The following is a 22,720-nucleotide window of genomic DNA, read 5'->3' on the forward strand; positions in this document are numbered from 1 at the left end:
CTTACAGGGAACAAAATAAAAACATGCAGGTCGTGTTTGATGGTCGACATCATCGAAGTTCATTAACAAATTATAAAACTTCCGTGTCTTTTAATATTTTTTAACTAAAATCAACATAAACGGTTATTAGTATTTTAAAAGTGACAAAAAATATCTCGGAATCAATGTGTAAAGTCGTCGAAGTGGCACATCGGTGTATTTGATATGTATATTGAATTCAATTGAAATAAAATTAATTTATTTGCATTAAACAGTTTTGAAATTATTTTATTAACAAAGGCCACGTAGTAGTATGTTTGGCCCCTCTTTGGTTGCCTTATGCGATGTAGACAAGACATGCAAATATTTACATTTAAAAAAAAAAAACTATAACAATATTACATTGTGTCGAATATGATAATATTTTCAAATTATAAAAGTGCAAAATCATAAAACAATAATGTCACATACAAATATGCCAACAATAATTGGTCTGAATGTTTATAAATAACAATAAAGGATAAATGTGCGTTCACCACAATTAATGCTGTAAAATAAATGCAAATGTTGACACAGATAACAAAATTAATATTATAACAATAATAAATGTTGTAAACGACTAAACCTAGGTTCAATACATTTATACCTATATACGTATGAAGCAGGGTTAGAAGGAAATAATATCAGCCACATATTTGTACGTCAAAAAATTTCTAAGAAAAAACAAACGCAGTGAATGACAATTTAACATGTCAGTATTTTAATATTTGAACAGTCAGACATCAAATGCGTCTTTATAGAGAAGCTGATGATATTTTTTAAACCCTGTCGAGTATTTTTATTTAATACTCTAAGATTATATAGATAGAGCTTCGAGTCTCAAAAACGGGTCAACTTTTTGTCAGCTAATTGTCAAATTAGCTGACTTGTCTTTTTTATTAGTGTTCTATGTACCTTCACATACAATATATCTTGACGTATTTATATTTAATTATGTAATAAATAAAGTTTTTACGTATTAAAAAGGTGCAGTAAATATAGAAGTTATAAAGGAATCATTCATAACTATTTATCATACAAAATTGTGTGAAAACATTGATCCGTTTTTCTCGTAGCATCTGTATGGAGACAGTCTATCTACATAATCGTAAGTTACTAGTATAATAATACAATATTTTATAAGAAATCATTTTCTTGTAGTTATAATTTTAAGTAAATTATCAACAAAATATCATTGGCACATTAAGATAATTTTTATAATGAGATTAAGTAAAAAATAAATTCTGTTCAATTAAATGTATATTTTGAAATACTTATCGATTTATAGTTTTACAATCGAGTTGAGAGAACAATCGAATGGTCGTGTCATCAATCAACAAACATCGTCGCTCGATCAGAATGTAATTAATTTAATAAGAGAAACATATATGTAATAGTTTCTAAACTGAACGATCTAATTTTAATATCTTCACGTAATGAGCTGAAATCTTTAAATTTCATCTACAACTAGTCTCAACAATAGGTGAGGAACTAGACAAATGTATGAATTAAAAACATTCTGCAACAAAATCGATGTCACTAGTCTTTTTCTCTCTACCCATGAGTCCAAAATAATTATTTGGCCAATACGCTTTAGTATACTATTTCATTTCTATCATTCCTTTCCTTGCTAATACAATTCAAAGCAAACTAAAGGATCAAAACACACATAGGAATCGATTATTTTCTCAATTAATGTATTTATATTGAAAGTTTAGGTCCCAATCTAATGTTTTAAATTTAAATAATTAAAAATTCTTATTAAATTTGGTTATATATGAAATATGAATGGCTGTATGAGAATCGTAGAAGGATTTATGTATAAAATATTAAAGTTAAACTAAATTTGTATTCGAAAACGTTGGTCGAAGACCGGTATCAAGTAGAAAAGTTTAATTGTACAAACATTTTTATGTGCCTACCTATCTAATGGCGACTTTTTTTTTTGTACGTTTGTTCCGTTATGGAACAGGCTAAGGTCGGAGACCATGCTGCCTAGTCTTTAGTATGACAATTTGTTTGGTATCTAATGGAGACATACTTCATTTAGTAAATCAACAGATTATAAATGAAATTGTTTTAAAATTGTATTGGTTAGTTTTTTTTTTTTTTCTTTTTTTTTTGTTGTTGTTGTTATTATAAGGCTGGAGATACACGTTTATTTTTTAAGTTTAAGCCCCAGGCCATGTTTTTATTTTCGCATATCTGTGTACATATTTTAAGCATATTGCTTCGCGTGTTCTAAAACGCTTGCTATTACAAGAATGTATTGTTACAATGCGAAAATAAAAATACTTATATACAATTTATTGTATAAGTTAAATTTACATAACACGTGGCGATGGCGCGTTCCGTTTTGTATTTGGTTCGTTAGAAAATTTTAGTCAATTAATTTAGTACAGAATAAACATCCGACACGACATGCTATGCGTTTTATTTGAATGTATAATATAATAAATAATATTTAGAAGTACTAAACCAATATTAAAGTACTTTTGTTAAGGGCCTGCTCAAAGAAAGCCAAAATTATCCTTCGTATCCGTTGGGGTTTTTTAAATGAGTGAGAATGGAATGGTAACCCCTAGCCTGCTCTAACGGTATAAACTGGCGGGGCACCAGTGCAGGATGATACATCAGGATGAAGGTTTTTTTTCCTCTCCATATGACACGGCACAAAGTGCATCCGCCAAAAACAAAGTTTGGAAAAGAGCATTTTAGTAAAAAGAATTTTGGACGACGAAATGGAAGCAGATTCTCGACTCGATTGTCTTTTTTTTTTCTTTATGTTTGTCACCTCATAACTGCGTCAGTTGTGAACCGATTTGGAAAATTCTTTTTTCATCTGAAAGGATATACTTACAAATTGACACTATAGAAATTTCATCAAATACGATTCAGTAGTTTAGTTTTGAAGTCAAAATCTATATTATTATTGAAAAACAGACTGTTTTCAGGCAGAGAAACTTGTAACACTGTGGCCTTTCCATGATCTTTTGAGCTCGCCCTTTAAAATCAATATACGTGTATAATTCCCGAAGGACTGCACTAAATTGATTTTTTTTTTTCTTTTTGTATTCGTTATTAACAGGACAACTTTAATATTTTTTATACAAACCTTTTGTATAAAAAAAAATAGTTAAAAATTTTTCGAAAATATTCACGAAAAAAAATGGCGGCACAATGTTCGCCGGGCCATCTAGTAACTGATAAATGATTGAAGTTATCTTTTTTATGGTAAATAATGTCAGTAAAACATGAATGGAAACACAGATAAATATTATAGTTTTTCATTTTATCTTGACGGCTGCCTATTCAGCTGTCAAGTATGGCCTTAAAACAACCTTTTCCAAAGTGGGCGATAACGCCCCCTTGTGGGCGCTGCAGGCCTAAAGGGTGGCGGTAAGAGACCCAAAAAAAAAATGGGGGCGTTATGTAGAGGCTTGGAAGATGGTTTGTTGATCTTGAAGTAATAGTGGTTTTTCAGTAGATGAAAAAATGGGGGTGCTAAAAAATAATTTATTCTCAAAGTGGGCAGTAGACAAAACAAGTTTGGGAACTCCAGCTAAAATGGCGGTAACGATTCTAATTCAGTGCGTATAATTAAAAAATTACATCAGATCGGTGTCCAATAAGCATAAAGAGTCGACCACTGCACCTACAGACATCGGTTACATATTTATCAAGATGAGTGTACATAACTCGTTTTATTATAAAAATTCAATAACATTTCTAGTCTCAGGTTTATGTAACGGAACTTTGTGGTTGGCAAAAGTCATAAGCGGGCGCGTATTGATATATTTTGTAAGGCATAAATAAATAAAAAGTATTTATTTTATAAGGCACTTAAAACTGCCACCTTGGAAAAACATTTTGCACGCTAATGCCAGCAAAATATGTTAGAGATAATACAAATCTATCCATGATTAACCAGTACCTTTCTGTACCCACTGTGTACACATATTTCCCTTATATCTCTTATAATCTCTTTTAGAGATAAGTTCGCCTTTGCTAACATTGTTATTAACTTATTGTTGTTACTGTATGTTTTAGTGCAATAAAGAATATATATATATAAATGCAAATAAATTTATCTTTATAATTTAACAACAAAATTAAAGATTCAAGAGATAAAATTAGCTGTATGGTATATTATTAATGAAAAAACTGGTAAATATAATAGTAACAATAGGAATCTTTCAATAAATTTTGAAAACAAAATGTTAACATCGGCAAAAGAGTTAGTTAATAATTTCGAAGATCTCTTGTCAACGTTTAAACAGTAACTACTTCTATTGTTAACTCATCTTGGCATACAGAAAAGTAATTCTTAAAGAAAATCATTAAAATATATTATATTGAATTGAAGTTTAGACATATTTTTTCACAAAAAAAAAAGTTTAGACACTTAAATCTAATGAACACAAAAGATCATTGGAATATGTCAGTTAAAATTGTTATGTTGTGTTTTTTATTTTCTTTTTTTTTTTATACAATGTAGAATGGCAAACAAGCTGACAGCAACGCTTGGTGGGTATCATGGGCGAAACAGTATACTCTGTTATGTCCATGGTACTGCTCATAGGCGACGGTTACCACTTTCCATCAGATGGACCGTCAGTTTGTTTCCCATTCCAAGTTGCGTAAAAAAGGCATATTTCAAAAGAGGCAGCGCATCGCTCCGCTTATCACCAACGCCACTTCCATAGGAAACCACGATCCGTGTAACCTACACCTGAGTCGGCGCAGTTCTAAATAGCTAAGTGTACAATACACGCGCTTTCTTCCCTTCGTGAAAAAAAATAAAATAAAAAAAAAAGTGTAAATAAAGTAACAGTTAATGTGATCAGTGAAACGTGCGTACTTCAATAGTGCTGTGTTTTGTACAAGATCTTCAAAATTATCTACAAACTGTGATAATTTACCAAGTAAGTATATATTTCAATTCCAAGTTATTCTATATATCTTATATATAAAATTCTCGTGTCGCGGTGTTTGTTACCAAACTCCTCCGAAACGGCTTTACCGATTTTCATGAAATTTTGTGTGCATATCGGGTAGGTCTGAGAATCGGCCAACATCTATTTTTCATACCTCTCAATGATAAGGGTGACCCGCCACTAAATATTTATTTTTTTGTCAATTTTTTTATTTTTATTTTATTATGATTAAGCATTGAAAAATACATACAAATTCAAATTTTCACGCTTTTACGATCAACCCTTGTTTTTTATTTTTATTATAATTATGAGTACGGATATATATGTATTTTATCACATCTCCATATTTAGAGTTAATAGAATTTTTCATCGTGCCTCCCACCAAATTGTTTATAATTACTCCTCTCTATCCAAAGGTTGGCTGGAAGAGATCGCTCTTAGCGATAAGGTCGCCCATTGTTTTCTCACTGTGATTATTTCTTGTAATTGTTTATATTTATAATAGGTATTCTAATCTTTTGGAGTAAATAATAAATAGTATCTATCTATCTAGTTTTCCAACGGGAAGATGTAATTTTCAAAAATAATATATTGCCTTACTCGCTGTTAGTGTTGCCAGGTATCCCGATTTGCGTGAAACGAGTGAATTTATTCATTATGAACAAACGATCAAAACTTTTTTATGATATTAGTATAGACATACTTAATATACCGTATATTGCTAGCAATGGGCTAGTAATCTGCATTGCTAACAATCCCTTACCTCCCGGATTATTGGCGGTATCTGCCACCTGCGATATCGAGGAATGGGTTGAGGGAAGAACAGATTTTTTTAATGGATGATAATGAAACGGTAACCACCCGCCCGCGCTATCGGTATACACCGGCGGGGCACCAGTAAAGGATGATAGGTGAGGATGAAGCAGGTCAGTTAGCCCATCGTGACGAATTCAACAAGAATTTTTCACAATGGTTTCCAGGGAACTACGCGGAGGTCGACCTAACAGGGCATATTGCTAGCAATGGGGCTGTTAAACGCCATTACTAACAATTCCTTTCCCCCCAGGAAAGAACAGTTGAATGAAGAAAGCTAGTAAATAAAGGTTATATAGGAAATTGTAAAATAGTGCCAACACCGTGGGGTGAAGACCTGGTGATCTGTAACACAGGTTTATCCTACTTCAAACACGAGTTCTTCACAGTACATTAACTTATGTAACCTTCAAAAATAAATATATAGAATATAATAGATGTACAACTGGTATTGTGAAGAGAATAAACTTTATTATTATTATTATTATAGGACAGTTATAAATTTATTTTGATGGCACAAAGGTGTCAAACAGATATACATCCCGTATTTTATATATTTATTTCTGTCACTGTATTTTATTTATTTATTTTTACTTTATTTTCGTAATAAAATAAAAAAAATATAATAATTTATTTGCTTGGAATGTGGCCAAAAAAGTACATAGATAGCTATCAAGATTAACATGTTATAGTTAACGTAACTCTATCGCATATTGTTATTAAGTACTAATAGGTAAACACTTCACGGAGGCCCTTTATCTCATGGTCGACCTAAGCAATTGTATAAATATAAAATTTCCACAAAAATTAATTGGTATTTAATATTTCGTAATTATTTATTACTAATTGTCACTTGTTTCGGGCTTAGAGGAGCAAATAAAACCGTCGCGTCGTCTGAGCTAAACCGCAGTTTGGATATTATTTCAACCGTTAATTATATATATATATTATAGATTAAGAACAGTATCTGTGCCATGCTCTTTCTACTATTATATATAATATTAGGGTTTTACTTATAAAATTAGTTTTGTCCTAATAACATGCTTTAATTCTTCTAATGAGAATTACGAATATTATCAACTAATTACGTGTAGATACGTATCTAGTTAAGTAAACAAATACCTGCATAAATATGCACATGCAGCAAAGATATTAGACCGTCAGTGATTCAAACTACATATTTCTTCTATGTTCAAACAGCATTTGATATTTCACACGTGTCTTAAAACTTTAATATTAACTAGCGACCCGTATCGACTACGCATGAGGGAGTTGCCTCCATTTTCTAAAAATAAAATTCAACCTGTTTTATAGATAGATAGATACTCTTTATTGTTTCCTCCAAAAGATTACAATAGTAAACTTATTATAAATATAAACAATTACAAGAAATAATCACAGTGAGAAAACAATGGGCGACCTTATCGCTGAGAGCGATCTCTTCCAGGCAACCTTTGGATGGAGAGAAGTAATTATAAACAGTTTGGTGGGAGGCACGATGAAAAATTCTGTTAGTTCTAAAATGGAGATGTGATACATATAATAATATAAGTATATATTATGTATTTGTGTATATATAGACAACTTGCTCAAATAAAAATCCTTAAGAATGGCAAACAAGCTGACGGCCCACCTGATGGAAAGTGGTAACCGTCGCCTATAGACATGAGCAGTACCATGGACATAACAGAGTACACTGTTTCGCCCATAATACCCCCCATGCGTTGCCATTCCTGAGGACTCAGCTGTTATTCCTCTGTACCCTGTAATTTCACGCCATATCCCACCCTTCGAACCGAAACACAGCCATGCAAACACAACTGTGTCACGGTTGAAACACGAATGGTAGGTTGATAGGTGAGAATGAAAAGGCACCACGATGGTTTCTATGGGGGACCACGTGGTGGTCGACCTGACTGGGTCCATTGCTAGATACGCCCCCCCCCTTCTCCAATACATATTATGTTAACCTTATAGTTAGTACATCGGCGTAAACTCTAAATAAGTACTTTATCATTTCTTATACAAGGTTATTTAGAAGAGCATTTTGTTACAGTTAGCTAACAATAAATATTTGGTAATTACCTTTACCGGCTGAACCTTGGGAATGTCAAGTTTTTAAAGGAAATTTAAAGATTATGTCCCACAAAAAAGCCAAGTTATTTTGATCTAAAAGTTAAACTACTGATGATTTCTTCATTTCTTTAAGAAATTTCTTTCTTTTATGTGAATCATATATATCTTTTCAGATAAAAAAAATAATGTTTCAAATTGGTTTCCAACTGATGGAGTTATGTTTTTATACATATTATATGCCATTGCTAGCAATATATCCTGTCAGGTTGACCCTGAAAACCCTGAAAACCCTCCACGCGGTTCACCCTGAAAACTAGAGATGAAACGGATATCCGGTAACTATCCGGTGTCCGCGCTATCCGGCGACCTTAATATTATATTATTATAGGCAACCCGCCGAATTAAAAAAAATCTGGATAAAAAAAATATTTTTAATTAATTATTTATTTAGTTAGTGTCAGTACCAGAGAGAGACTTTGTATAAAAGTCGTTTGCTTGGGTACCTCTGTCCCATTCGTGTTTTAACCATGAAGCAGTTGTGTTTGCATGGTTGTGCTTCGGTTTGAAGGGTGGGATATGGCGTGAATTTACCGGGTACAGAGGAATAACACCTGAGTCCTCAGGAATGGCAACGCATGGGGGTATCATGGGCGAATCAGTATACTCTGTTATGTCCATGGTACTGCTCATGTCTATAGGCAACGGTTACCACTTTCCATCAGGTGGGCCGTCAGCTTGTTTGCCATTCTAAGTCGTATAAAAAAAAACACTTATGAAAACCATTGTGATTAATATTATCGTTGGATTAAAATCACGATGGGCTATCTGACTTGTCTTTTCATCCGCACCTACCATCCTCACTGGTGCTTTGGTGCCAGCGTGTACCAATAGCACAAGTGAGGTTACCATTCCATTATATACATTAAAAAAACCGGTTACGCTATCAGCATAGGCGGGGTACAGTGAGGGCTCATAGGGGAGGATGATGTCAGGCCAGTCGACCCATCGTAATGAATCCACCAGCGAATAACCAAGATGCTTTTTCCAGGGGGAACCATGAGGAGGTCAGTCTAACAGGCTGACCTCCTCGTGGAGGAGGCCTATTGATATCAATAAGGCTGATGGTCCCCATATCTAACAATCCTTTTGCCCCTTTTATTTCTTAATGGGTGAAGATAAGGCACGTCATTTGACCCATAGTGACCAATTGAATATGAATTAATCATTATGGAGGAACGCGTGGAGGTCGACCTGATTGGTGTAATGCTAGCAATGGGCCTGTAAAACCTCATTACTAACAAGCCCCTTCTCCCCTTCCCCCTCTTATTACCAATCATTAGGATATTAGTCCAAGCGCGAGCCCAACGTCAAAAAAACTAAATGTACACAGAATAAAAAAAAATACGCGGACGAATCAACGGTAAACGACCTATAAACAGGTAATTTAATTAATATATTCTAAAAATAAACCAAAGTGGAAACAAATAAGAGGTTTATCTTGTCGGAAACAAGTTCGCTTAGGCCCACCAAATTTCTGCTTTCCGTACACACCTTTACCTTTCACGTGAAATACAATTTGAAGGTCAAGGTGAGACAGTGACCACGGAATCGGTTAAATAATAATTTACATATCCTTTACTACTCGTAACTCCAAATAGTTTTTTTTTTTTTACAACGCAGGGGGCAAACGGGCATGCGGTTCACCTGATGGTGACTACCGCCGCCCATGATAACCTACAGTACCACCCAAAGTATAGAAACTTTCGAATTTCCGACTTCTAAAGGAAGTAGATGCTCAATTCTACTATACAGGGGGGAAAGGAATTGTTAAAAATTAAGTCTAACTACTAGGCAATACACCGTGGTAGACCGCCACGCGGTTCCCCCTGAAAACAATCTCCCCATTATTAATAATCGCTTTCCTAACTGACCCATTGCTAGCCAATACACCCTGTCAGATCGACCTGCACGCAGTTCCAACTAGAAACCATCATGGTTAATTCTTATCCAATTCATCATGGTGGGCCAAATGACCAGCATTCATTCTCACCTATCATCTTTCACTGGTGCCACGTCGGTGTATACCGATAGCGCAGGCGAGGTGACCATTCCATTTCCACCCATTAAAAAAAATAACCTTAAACCTCATGAATGGCAACGCATGTGGGGATACCATGGGCGTAATAGTAAACTCTGTAATATCACAGATAATACAATACCCACGGGTCTGTACACGTCTAGAGGCGACAATTATCAGGTGGGCCGTCAGCTCGTTTGCCATTTTTCGTGTCATCAATATAAAATAAAAAAAAAGCTCATAATAAAACGAGAAACAAAATAACTTTATTAATAATATATTTAGTCAGTAAAACGTGTAATAACAAACATCACAGCGTCTAATAAAGCTTTCTACAATTATTTCACTAATTGGACTTGTTGTATTACAATTTTTAAGAAAAATAATTGTCCAATAAACAGTCATAAATAAAGAACCATTCTTTACTCACTGTTGTACGAAGTATACAGATTTACAAAAAATATTTTTTTTTTTTTTTTTTTTTTTTTTTTTTTTTTTTTTTTTTTTTTTTTAATTCAATTCCACAAACAATAATTGATTACTAATGACCACAGATGTGTAATACAACAATAAATAATAGTGTTATACTATTATAATACCATATTATGTGTTTATCTGTTTTTTTTTATATTTGACAGATTAGGTATATATCTGACCATAGATTACGTTAATATGTAATCTGTGGTCAAATATAAAAAAAAATAAGAACACAAGATGCACCTCTCAAAATACTGTAGATAAAAATCTTATATTAAATTAATAATAAATTAATTAATTTAATAATAAAGTCGGGTACTATATTATATATAAGGTTAATTACCAAGTAGGCATAGATAATATTAGTACCGCTACGATATCTATACATTGGATTTCTTTAGACATTAATGGCGGGAAAACGGCCATTAAGCATTTCGATATCACCCATACCAGTCGGATTACTATGTTTCGATCAGGTTCTTTATTTCGTTGTTATATATCGTCATAGTCGTACAATACTGACGGATCTGACAAATATTACATATAAAGATCCGTCAGTATTCTACGACTATGACGATATAACTGATATTTAATACATCCATTATGGAGTCAATATATATATATATTGTAACCAAGTGACTAATAATAAAATTTTTAAGGACACTTAAACAACCCGTGTCCATCCAATATTTAAAGGCAATCATACCTATCAGTCACAAGACAAGAACTTTCTTGAGATCGAATTTTCACTTTTTTCTGACTTAAAAAATCATTTAAAATACAAAAAAAAAGGATCCAATAACTAGTTTTTCCCCACAGTTTTTAGTTCGTATGCATAAATTTCAGAAGCAGGAAAACCAATTAAAACGATCGCTACTCGATTGCTTATCGAGATAAAATATGCACCAGGTTTTATGTTAAACCTTCAGGAACACAACTGTGAGAACGGCATCCAAATTCTGTCAAAGTCCAAAGTCTCCCTATGTCTGTCACGTGTGCGTTCTCGACCTTGAAGAAACCTTAGTATATACTCTTTTTGAAGAACCCCATAATGTAGTCTGTAGAGAATACCTCGACAGGGAGTTCATTCCACAGCCTGAGCGTCCGCACGAGGAAATTCCTTCGAAACCTAATTGATAATTTGTAAATAAATTTAACAGCCTCTGTAACATTCACAAATATTGTATGCTCCAAGCAAACACTTAATACTTTTTATCAATAATTCTTAAGGTAATATCGCACTGTGAAATAAAACTGCGCTAAAAAGCAGCGTATATAGATATTCAATTCTTTCCCCGCAATGTTTACTATAGCATTGTACAATATCCACAATAGAAAAATATAAGGCAAATACTTGTTGTATTAAAGTTACCAAGTTCAATATTACCTAATATGGGCGTTGTAGGGAAAAGGGATTGTCAGTAATGGAGACTGAGAATCCTATTGCTACCAGGTCGATCTCCTCGCGGTTCTCCCTGGAAACTATCATGGTTAATTCCTGATGAATTCATCATGATGGGCTAACTGGCCTGTTTTCATTCTCATCTATCACCCTTCACTGGTGCTCCGCCAGCGTATCCCGTTAGCGCAGGCGGGGGTACCATACCATTTTCATCCATCAAAAAAAAAAGAAATGGGCGTTGTGTTAAATAAGTGTCATAGAGTAATTGAAGATTGTCTTCCACAAAAGAAAAACTACTTCAATTGTGGTAAAACCAGTTATTTTGATTTAAAAACTAAAATACTGAGTCCATTTTGATAAAACTCCTATGGGGCCAATGTGTAAATATATCCTTTCAGATTAAAAAAAAAGAATTACCTAATTCGGTTAAGAAATAACAGAGTTATGAGGTAACAAACAAATAAACTAACTCCTTCATGAAGAGAGTTTAAAAGAGCAAGAATTATATATAAAATCAAGAGTACACTACTCAAGTGAGGGTATAGCCCTCTGGTGACAAGTGTTTCTAGGCCGCCATCGTTGTACACGAAGCGTTTTCACGTGACTTACAGTCACTATACAGCATTACATTCTGTTTAATTAATTTTTGTTCTTTTTTTTATATAGGGCATGATCCCTCCTATCGCCAGAATCCGTTTGATCCATGACTTACGGGACACCCTGTATATACATATATTCAAGCGCCTTAATTTTCGCAATAGCAAATTCACTTCTGAGTATATTTTTGTTTCAATTTAATTTAAAATTACAAAATTTTTATCACATTAGTAGAATCTCGATTATCCGGATATTCCATTATCCGGACTTCATGACTCTAATTATCGACTTAAAATGGTATTGTATTGTAAAATCTTTATTGTACATAATTTATATAAGAAAAATTAAGATTTAACATACAATGGCGGACTTATCCCATAAAGGGGTCTCTTACAGCATACTTATATATAATGGTATTATGTATTAATTGGGCAAATAGGTATTATTTAAGGTAATGGATCATTTTTATAGCTCGCATTTTTTTATATCGTATTTTCTAAACGACGTATGTAAAACCTTTTACATAATAAAAAAAAATATTAAAATTTAATTATGGTTAAATGTGACTTTGAAATCGATTATCCGGATTGTCGATTATACGGAATATCTCTAGTTTGAATTCGATTAATCGGGATTCTACTGTATAAAGTATTTTCAAATTAATGCGATGTATGCGTAGTAAAAAAAAAATTACATATACCTTCTTGAAAACAGGTCCTTCGTGAGTTTATCAACATGTCTTTATTATAAATCAACAATTAATAAAATATATTCCTTTCAAGTCTACACGCCTAAACTTCCGAGAGATCACTACAGTTTACTACAATTCTAACATTCTAATCTATTTGTGTGCAGCAGACTCTAGAACAATCTATAACAAATCGAAAAATTCGTCCAAAAATTTCATTGAGACAAATTGAGACAAAAATATTACTGAACACACAATTTTTCAAATCATTTCAACTATGTAAGCCATAAATGGGACCAACTGTACCATTTCTATGTCGAACACTAACTTCTAACACGCCTATCACTATATTGTACTATCAAATATACACATAACTGTATGTAGATCGGTTTCCCAAATTATAAAGCCAAAGTAAGATCAATCAGTACAATGATTATCATCGAGACACTCATTATGAGTGCATTGGTTTAAATCTTAGATTATAAAGTATATAGATTGGTAATGTAAAAAAGAGAAAACGTAATACGTTAGAGCGATATAGACATATAGGGCATTGACCTACACAATATAAGCTCGAAGCTGATAGGGCGGATAAAATCATTTTTTATTATTATTAAATTTTGAAATGTAATTTGTTTTAAGTTATTCAAGCTAGTCAGTTAGAGTTAAGTATGCTATTCAAGAACTATGCGAATGTTTGCTATTTTTGCAACTTGGAAAACAGTTTTATATTTATTTATTTATATTTTTGCTTACATTAAAATATGTCTACAAGGCGAACTTAACTTGCGACATCGACAGATGACTTCTATGCCAACAGACGCAAACGGATCGCATCTCTTTTATACCGACTGCGTGGCAGCAGTAACGGCATTCTGTGGGCATTGTGTAACAAATACGATAGCCCGATCCTCTCATTGTGGGTCAAAATTATTATAGGGGCCATAAAATGATTTTTGTATTTTTTTTTCTACTAACATAGTTTAAGTCAATTGTTACTAACAAAAATGGATCTTTGTAATCTATAATAAAGAAATATTAAAATTATAATGCCTGATGGCATTCTCTACCAGTCAACCGTTATATATGTCAATAATATAAAATATAATGATTTATCTGAGATACAGAAGGCACCAGCGCCCACTGGGGGACAGTATTACCTCCATTGGGAACCTACAGTACAATGGTATATATTTGATAGTACAATCTCTCTAATGCACCACAAACACAAAAAAGCAGGAATGCAATAATCTAAATATTTAAACACGATGGCACTTTACCAGTTGGGCGCAGATATGAGATTCTATCTACATTTACAAAAAAATACCCATAGATAATTTTAAAAGTTTTATATATAGAATTTATTTACTAATAAATAATATAGTGCAAATCATAAATACCATAGATGGCACTACCATAACTACCTTACTATATACTAGATTATGCTATAGATGGCGCTACAGAATAATATATTTTAATGGAATAACTATAAAGGAATGTACATAGAACTAGATTCAAACAAACTAAAAGGATTCTATTATGTTCGATTTTTAAAATGTACGACATTTTTTTTTTATTCTCTATGGATCTGCACCCTGAGTATTTAATAAAATATCTTAAACGTAACGTTATTCAACAAAATTTTATGATTTACCAATATATAATATATATATATATATATATATATATATATATATATATATATATATATATATATATATATATATATATATATATATATATTTTTTTAATTTGATTGTAATTTCAAAATGTATATTATATTGTGCACTAGATAATCATAGATTAAGTAAAATTAGACATAATATCTAAAAAAAAAATACTGTATTTTTTTTATTAAAATACTAATAAAATCAATTTAAGCGTTTATAATACTGAGACTTGATAGACAAAATCTGCAAATAAAGGTAAGGCCTAAAAATATTTTTAATCACAGTTATTCATGTTGACTTTCATAGTTTTGGCTAATTTCTAGATAGTTCTAGATGTTCATATTAAATCTAGCATTGACAACTTTCAACAAATACTAACAGCTCCATATATATGTATAATAAAATATAACGAATATATTGAACACTTAATATTGAATTTGACTTTTAAAACTTAGAATACTATTTAACCCATTTCCGGTAGGTGGCGTCCATGAGCAGGGAGACTCCCTTGTCTATGGGGCGCACTATGATCGGTATGGACGCCAGTCCGATGCAAACTGTTATGATGTTCCTGGCTCCAACAGGGATTTTGTTGTAACGACATAGAGCTTTTTGGGAGTAGGCACACAATCTGAAAAATAAAATTATTTTTAGCCATCTTCCAAAAGTTCTCAGTTTAATTGTATTTTTATTATGTTTCTTACCTCACAAAAGTAATTTGCTTAGACACCTCTGTCCCATTCGTGTTTCTATCGTGAAGCAGTTGTGTTTGCATGGCTGTGTTTCGGTTTGAAAGGTGAGTTATGGTAGTGAATTTACAAGGTACAGAGGAATAACACCTGAGTCCTCAGGAATGGCAACGCATGGGGGGTATCATGGGCGAAACAGTATACTCTGTTATGTCCATGGTACTACTCATATCTATAGGTGATGATTACCACTTTTCATCAGGTGGGCCGTCAGCTTGTTTGACATTCTAAGTTGTGTAAAAAAATGCAATAGGCGTTACCTATTTATGGTGAATCCCGGTATGACGATGGATGCTAAAGTCTGCCAAATGAGTGCATCTCCAGTCTCTATAAGCACGTTCTTTGGACGGCCATCTTTCTGAAATTTAAAATAGGAATATTAAAAATTAATTCCCGGGCTTATTTATCTGAAATCAATGTCATTTAAATGTTTTCAATCGACTTTAAAAACGAGTTATTTTTCACTTTATGTTTAATTTTTTTTTATACAATTTAGAATGGCAAACAGACTGACGGCCCACCTGATGGAAAGTGGTAACCGTCGCCTATAGACATGAGCAGTACCATGGACATAACAGAGTATACAGTTTCGCCCATGATACCTCCCATGCGTTGCCATTCCTGAGGACTCAGATGTTATTCCTCTGTACCCAATAAATTCACGCCATCAATTCTAAAATGATTTAGAATTTTTTTTTTTTATCTAACAAGATATACTTACAGATTGGTCTCAAAGAAATGTTCACAAAAACGATTCAACAGTTTATTTTTCAAATAAAAATAACTGATTTTGCTACAATTGATTTTGTTTTTTTTTTTGGAACATATTTTTAAATTATTTAAAAACTTGAGCAAAGCTTTTGGATGGTCATTAGTACTGTACTTTACAATAAACAATCTCTTATATTATTATAAAATTAACTTATTAACTAATTAACAGCCCTGTATGTCGAGGTCGTTTCGACGCCGAAAAAACGGCTGCTCACGTAATCCTGGAATGTGAGGCTGTGGCCCATCAACGTTTAGAAATCCTTGGAACGGTGAGGTTGCTCCAAGAGGCCTGTGAAGATTCCAGGAAGCTTCTGCGCTTCTGAGCGGAGCTACGTTGGCTGTACTAGCCACGACTCATACGCACAATGGCCCAAATGAGAGGCTAGGCGCGGAAAATAGAGTCCTATTCACGTTTTACATTTTTACTATAAAATTACATACTACTTACCAAGATGTCGCATCTAAAATTCCCAAAATATCTTTACCAATTACGGGAAGTGAAAAAATGTTTAATATCCAAATATAATTGAGTTATTGTTAGATTAACTATGGAAAAGTTATTTATTTATTTATTAAATCACACCAACAGTAAATGTATTTATATACATAAAAAAAAATCTATTTTAAAATTTTGATTTAGATCTGCTACAAATACCTATAAAAATCAGGCACATGTTCAAAATTTAACAAACTTCCTTTACCTACTTACAATTACCATCATCATCATCATTTCAGCCGTTAACTGTCCACTGCTGAACATAAGCTTTCCCCATAAGTGGAGTTTTAGCAGTAGTTGCCACACTTGGTAGGCGAGTTGGCAACCACAGTTAGGCTTTTAGAGATGTTTTAGGAGGGACACTGCTGCCCATCCCTCTATTACTGTGTTCCTTTAGTCACTCTCTTACGACATTCACAAGAATAGTGGCCTATGCCAGAACCACACAGACAATGGATAACAGATCACACACAGAGAATAGATATAAGATCTGTTAACTTACTTGCACCATTTTCCAGCTCTTGTCAGCCGTGTCTGCCAGCACGTAAGCAAAGGCTACCCCGTAGCTGGCACGCACCACCTTAACGGGCAGCACCGGCCGGAACGACTCACCAACCTCATTGGAGTACCCTGCACACATGGATCTCTTCAGTGATTATTACATAAAGAGCGATGAAGGGTAAGTCAACCAATTACCACTTATTTTATTATCTTTTTTTTTATGCAACTTAGAATGGCAAACAAGTAAACGACTCATCTGATGGAAAATGGTAACAGTTGCCTATAGACATGAACAGTAGCACGGACATAACCGAGTATATTGTTACGCCCATGACACCCCCCCCCTACATACATCATTTTTCATCACCAAAAAGTTTATAATATCCATATTTAAATTCTCAATTTTTGGTGTTGGCAACATTTTAAACTTTTGAATTTTGGTACCTATAAATCAGGGCAACTTACCAATAGACCACAAGGCTCTTATATGTGAAACTTATAGTAATATAATTAATATCATACCGGATATTTACATGCACACATAACACAAAAACTTTCAGATAAATTTTAATAAAATTTGATGTAATGATAACATAAAACCTATCTCAACATTTGAGATACTTTTTATTGCGTTAAATATCTCATTTACATGCAAAATAAATTATATAAATTTATCGCGCGAACAACATGTACGGTATAAGAAACAAGGTTAATTATTACATAAGTCACAATAAAAAAGCTTTTTATTAGTAAAAAAAAAACCACCACTATGGGTATCCATCGTCCAAAATTATAGCTTACCAAGATATCGCACCCAGGAGTCCCGAAATATGTCTTCGCCGCCTTGTGAAGACATTCTTAATTCCTTTTTCTCGTTATTATTGCACTAAAATAATTCTACAATATTTTACAACACATACGTTTTTTTTTCTAAACAGATTTTCTTTCACAATAATTTGTTCACGAAAACATTCTATCGAATGTATTTATGGAATGATTAGGTAACTAAAAAATAAATTAGAAAATACGGGAACAATTATTTAGGAATGGAATAAATTACTTGTCATTTATGAATTTGTTAAGACTGTGGACTTTAACCACGATTTACAGCTTCAATTCCTATTAACATTTTAAAAATTTACACCCGGAGACGAATGAATTAATTAAAATATTCCAAAGGAATAGGAAGAGAAGACCTAAAGATGAAAAATTTCCATTTCTTGCTGTTATAATGACAGTGTAGTAATGACAGTGACAGTGACTTGAAGTTGAAACTGACAGTAATCATCTGTTTACGCTTGCCAGATTAATATACTTTTTCCTACCATTATTAATTTTATCCGACTGCCTAAGAAATATGGGTAATGTTGTAAAGACAAATAAATGTATTTCTGTATGTTAGTGTGCATGTTTTTTGACACAACATATGACTATAAATTATATTTAATGATTACTTTGCCAATTGCAAACAATATTTACAATTTTCTTTTTTTTTTATCATAAGGATTTACTCTTATATCCATCTCATTTTAATTTTGTGACGACTAAAGTTTTCATTTTTTATTATATACTAAAAACTCCTTATTGTAGATTTTTTCTTATACTACGTCCTAAATGAAAATATTTACAGTCAATAAAAATTCTTTGAACGTATTAAACAGCACCATCTAGTTCTATATGAAACGATGCTTCTATCATTATATATTGTTATGGGTACTAAACAACTAATAAACATACTTAAGTATTTTTATATAATAAATACATACACATTACACATAGAAAATACTCAGAACAATACAAACAATGTACAGTAATGTATACTATATCTACAAAACATTACGTCATCTATCAATGTGTGTGCATGTATGTATGTTCGCGATAAAAGTCGCTTTTGTTGTTTGTCCCTAAAATGTACTGGTTAGATCTCCAATTGAACTATTGATTAATAATCAATCGATTCAAACAAACCTCTTTCGCTTCTTCCACATTCATATTATTACGGGTACTTTTAATTTGGCCCTTATTCAGCACGTCGCCTATTTGGTCGACATACGTCCGTCTAGGGCGGCCCCTACCGACATCTCCATTCATTCTTGCTCGATAAATCTCTTTCGTACTTTCTTTCCCATCCTCTCCAAATGACCGCACCAACGCAACATTCCTTTTTCGATTTTGGTCACTACATCGACTTTCAGTCCACACTTCTCTCTAATCACACTGTTTCTTACTCTATCTTTTAAAGTAATACCACACATACTTCTCAAAGCTCTCATCTGTACAGCATTTATCTTACTTTCATGCTTCTTCTGCCATACCCACGATTCGCATTCCAATTGAACTATTGATTAATAATCAATATCAAACTATTATATTATTACTGGCAACACTTATTTTCATTGTACTTATTTTATTCGGCACAAAGTAAGATTAGTTTACATTTTGTGGTATAAATCCACTGAAATCTACTACTGCTGAAATTTTCCTTATAATTATGGTATCACTGATCAGCTGTTTCATTTACTTCTGTCAAAGTCATGTCGCGAATGCGAATTCGCGAATGTCGCGTTAGGTTATTTTCGTATCATCTCAAGACACAATGTCGAGGACTTTGTAGAGCTTCCTAGTGTAAAAGTGTTCTTTCTTAACTCATAAGTAATACAAGTGAAAGTGTATAAGAGTGCGTAAGTGATATTTATTAGATGCAATTTATGTTGCTATATAATTGCCTATTTATTCCAATGTTTAATAATTCGGTATCCTCAATTAAAATTCAATAGGTCGAGCGATCACTTGTCCACACAACTGAATTGTTGTAATTTTGAGTATTTATTTTGACTTCGTTTTCGAAAACCATTTCCAACTAGTGATGTTCAAAATAGAAATTTTACTATCGATACTTGGTAAATAATTTGCTAAACAAATAATAGTTTTTCTTTTCTGTTTAAGAAAACTTATTTAGATATAAATTATTCTTATTTTAATAATAGATAGTTGTAGATAATTATATTAAGTACCAAGGTGCCAATGCCAAATAATTTCGTGCCAATATTTTTTAATCGTAGTATAGGTACGTTAGTACGTCTAAATTTTTATTAAAGAAACTACTTATACAGTAAAATATAATAAATTAATTAATTATAACTAATATTATGTCATAATTTTAATTAATAATAATACCTACCTATGATATAGAATGAAAAATTTTGCACACATATGAGGTAAAGTGACTTTAAAGTTTCACCTTTCATAGTTTCGTTCGTAACTTAAGTACATAAAAAATTCGGGCCAATTAAGCGCGTATATTTTTTAATGTACATAATTGTTACGATAATTTTATTTTTTACAATCAATAAAGTATATTCCCGACCACATATAGTAATAAAATTTTGTCCCATTTAAATTCGTTTATATTATTTAACTCAAATTATCACCTTTCAATTATTAAAAGCATAAGGCTACTGCCTTATGCTTTTAATTGTTATCTGCACTTTTTATTTGATATCTTTATCCCCGTTATTTAGTGATATTAGTTCTTTCAATAATATTACTGACTATCGTATTTTATTCATTCGTTTCAAGGACTATTTTACTTACCTAAATTACTAGCTTTCTCTACTTGCCACTATCACTACATTGAGTGCTTTAGCATTCAATTTAAAAAGTATATTAGCCTATTATATGGTATTTAATCTTGCTATGTGTTAAAGTATACATTACATGACATCACAATTATGCATACATTGGCATATACCTTCAAAATCCATCACTCTACATATTAGGTATCTGTACATATTATATAGTGATTATAAATTAAAACAGAAGTTCTATTTAAGGAAATCAAATATAAAATTCCATAAGAACAAGGGAAAATCCCTCTCATGTTGCTATATACATATGTTACTTACTAAAGCCTGCTAATTTTAAACGTAAATCTATTTAAAGTCTGTGCCCATCTGTGTTTATTTAAATCGATTATGTTCATAGTTCACAAAGGGTGTAGAATTAATTTTGTTAAACCAGCTGTATAAATAAAAAAAATAACTTAGCGATACTTACTTGAAATAGCAATTTTCCTTATACGACTTAAGTTCTTTTATCCATATGTATTAAGGACCTATTTAAAGCTTTTAATATAATTTAAATCAATCAATGAATCATTTATTTGCATAAACATAGGTGCAGTTACGAGTTGGATGTTATAGACTATATATCACGCTATGTTTTGCTAATACAGTGTGTCAAATATTATTACGTACTGTCCCTTAAAATTGAGATTTTTTAATAAAACAATTATAATAATTAATAACTTATATTAATTCAAGTACAATTGAGTTATTCGATAAAAAATTCATAACAATAACATAACAATTAAAAATGTAATTTCAAGATCCGTAGCCAAAACCTAATCGTATAACTTCATCATGCTTGATCGTTTATCTGTAATAACTAAATATTTTATTTTAAAACTATAAGATACATAAATATTTTACAAAACGGTACAGAAGTTTAGAGAAATATGACCTAGTAAAATAATATCCCAACCTATAGATCCTAAACTTGTATTCGAATCTAGCTGACATCTAAAATTTTGCGTCAATTTTAATTTTCTACTAACTTTTACGATAACGGAAAACCTCTTCAACAAACATAATTCTGCATTCTAAATTCAATTATTTAAATTTAAAAAAAAAAAGTGTCTGCGAAACAATTCGTCATTCATCAATGTTTTTTGTCAAGATTAATGTAATTGTTTTTTACAGAGTTAAAATATATGTATATTTATTTAGTTCTACTTATTCGCTGCTTTTTGTGCATGTAATTACATTACCATAAAAAAACAGACTGATATCGCATGATTAGTCACAGACTCGCAGACAAAAACCCCGTACACCAACATGACGACGAAAAGTCATCACTTCAATATAATAATGGTATAAATTTCAGTAACTTAACCTCAAAACTACTGCAATACAGGGTACTAGCTTTTGTGTATATCATAATGGAAAAAAAAGAATACAATAAAGAAGAATTTTTGTATAATATATGTGCCACCACCAATGCCCTCAAACGCTTTTTATTTTTACCCAATAACTAGCTGATAGATACAAAATGCCATACGGCATGAAGCTCGCCACTTAACATATACAAATTTTATTGTGCAATAAAGAATAAATATCACAATTTATCCCACTACTTCTTTTTATCCTCAGAATGTTCTCATTTAGTGGTAACAATTACCTAGTTATTATATCGAGCATGCTGTAATAATGTAATAAAAGGAGAACTCGTAATATTATCCTATACTGAGGCATTATAAACCAGCATGATAATAATAAGCTAATATCCTCCAGTTTGCTGAATTCGCTGACCCAGCAATAAAATGTTAATGGGTTATTACAATGATATATCGTATTTCTGGACCGTTTTATTTTATAAATAAAATTATAT

General features: G+C 32.1%; 2 protein-coding genes across 6 annotated transcripts in view; one reads left to right on the forward strand and one right to left on the reverse strand.

Moving 5' to 3' along the window:
* Positions 1-14,818: 14,818 nt before the first annotated feature.
* Positions 14,819-18,500, reverse strand: LOC113514685 (mitochondrial fission process protein 1). The gene is made up of 4 exons (XM_026898784.3): positions 18,074-18,500; positions 17,274-17,401; positions 15,765-15,862; positions 14,819-15,386 (listed from the first exon to the last, which is right to left on the reverse strand). Exons 1-4 carry the CDS (start codon positions 18,126-18,128, stop codon positions 15,215-15,217), a joined length of 453 nt encoding a protein of 150 aa, XP_026754585.1. The 5' UTR covers positions 18,129-18,500; the 3' UTR covers positions 14,819-15,214.
* Positions 17,310-22,720, forward strand: part of LOC113514911 (prestin) — a 45,595-nt gene continuing 40,184 nt past the window's right edge. The window contains exon 1 of one of the 5 annotated variants that reach the window (XM_052901719.1): positions 17,310-17,450. In XM_052901719.1, the coding sequence (XP_052757679.1) occupies positions 17,410-17,450 (41 nt within the window). In that variant the 5' untranslated portion in view covers positions 17,310-17,409. Of the gene's footprint in view, positions 17,451-19,800; positions 19,954-22,720 lie in introns of those variants that run through there. The other 4 variants (XM_052901713.1, XM_052901717.1, XM_052901714.1 and 1 more) reach the window with 4 other exon arrangements.

The sequence above is a fragment of the Galleria mellonella genome, unplaced genomic scaffold (genome assembly GCF_026898425.1).
Source record: "Galleria mellonella isolate WM207_F2 unplaced genomic scaffold, CSIRO_AGI_GalMel_v1 utg789, whole genome shotgun sequence".
Classification (NCBI taxonomy): domain Eukaryota; kingdom Metazoa; phylum Arthropoda; class Insecta; order Lepidoptera; family Pyralidae; genus Galleria; species Galleria mellonella.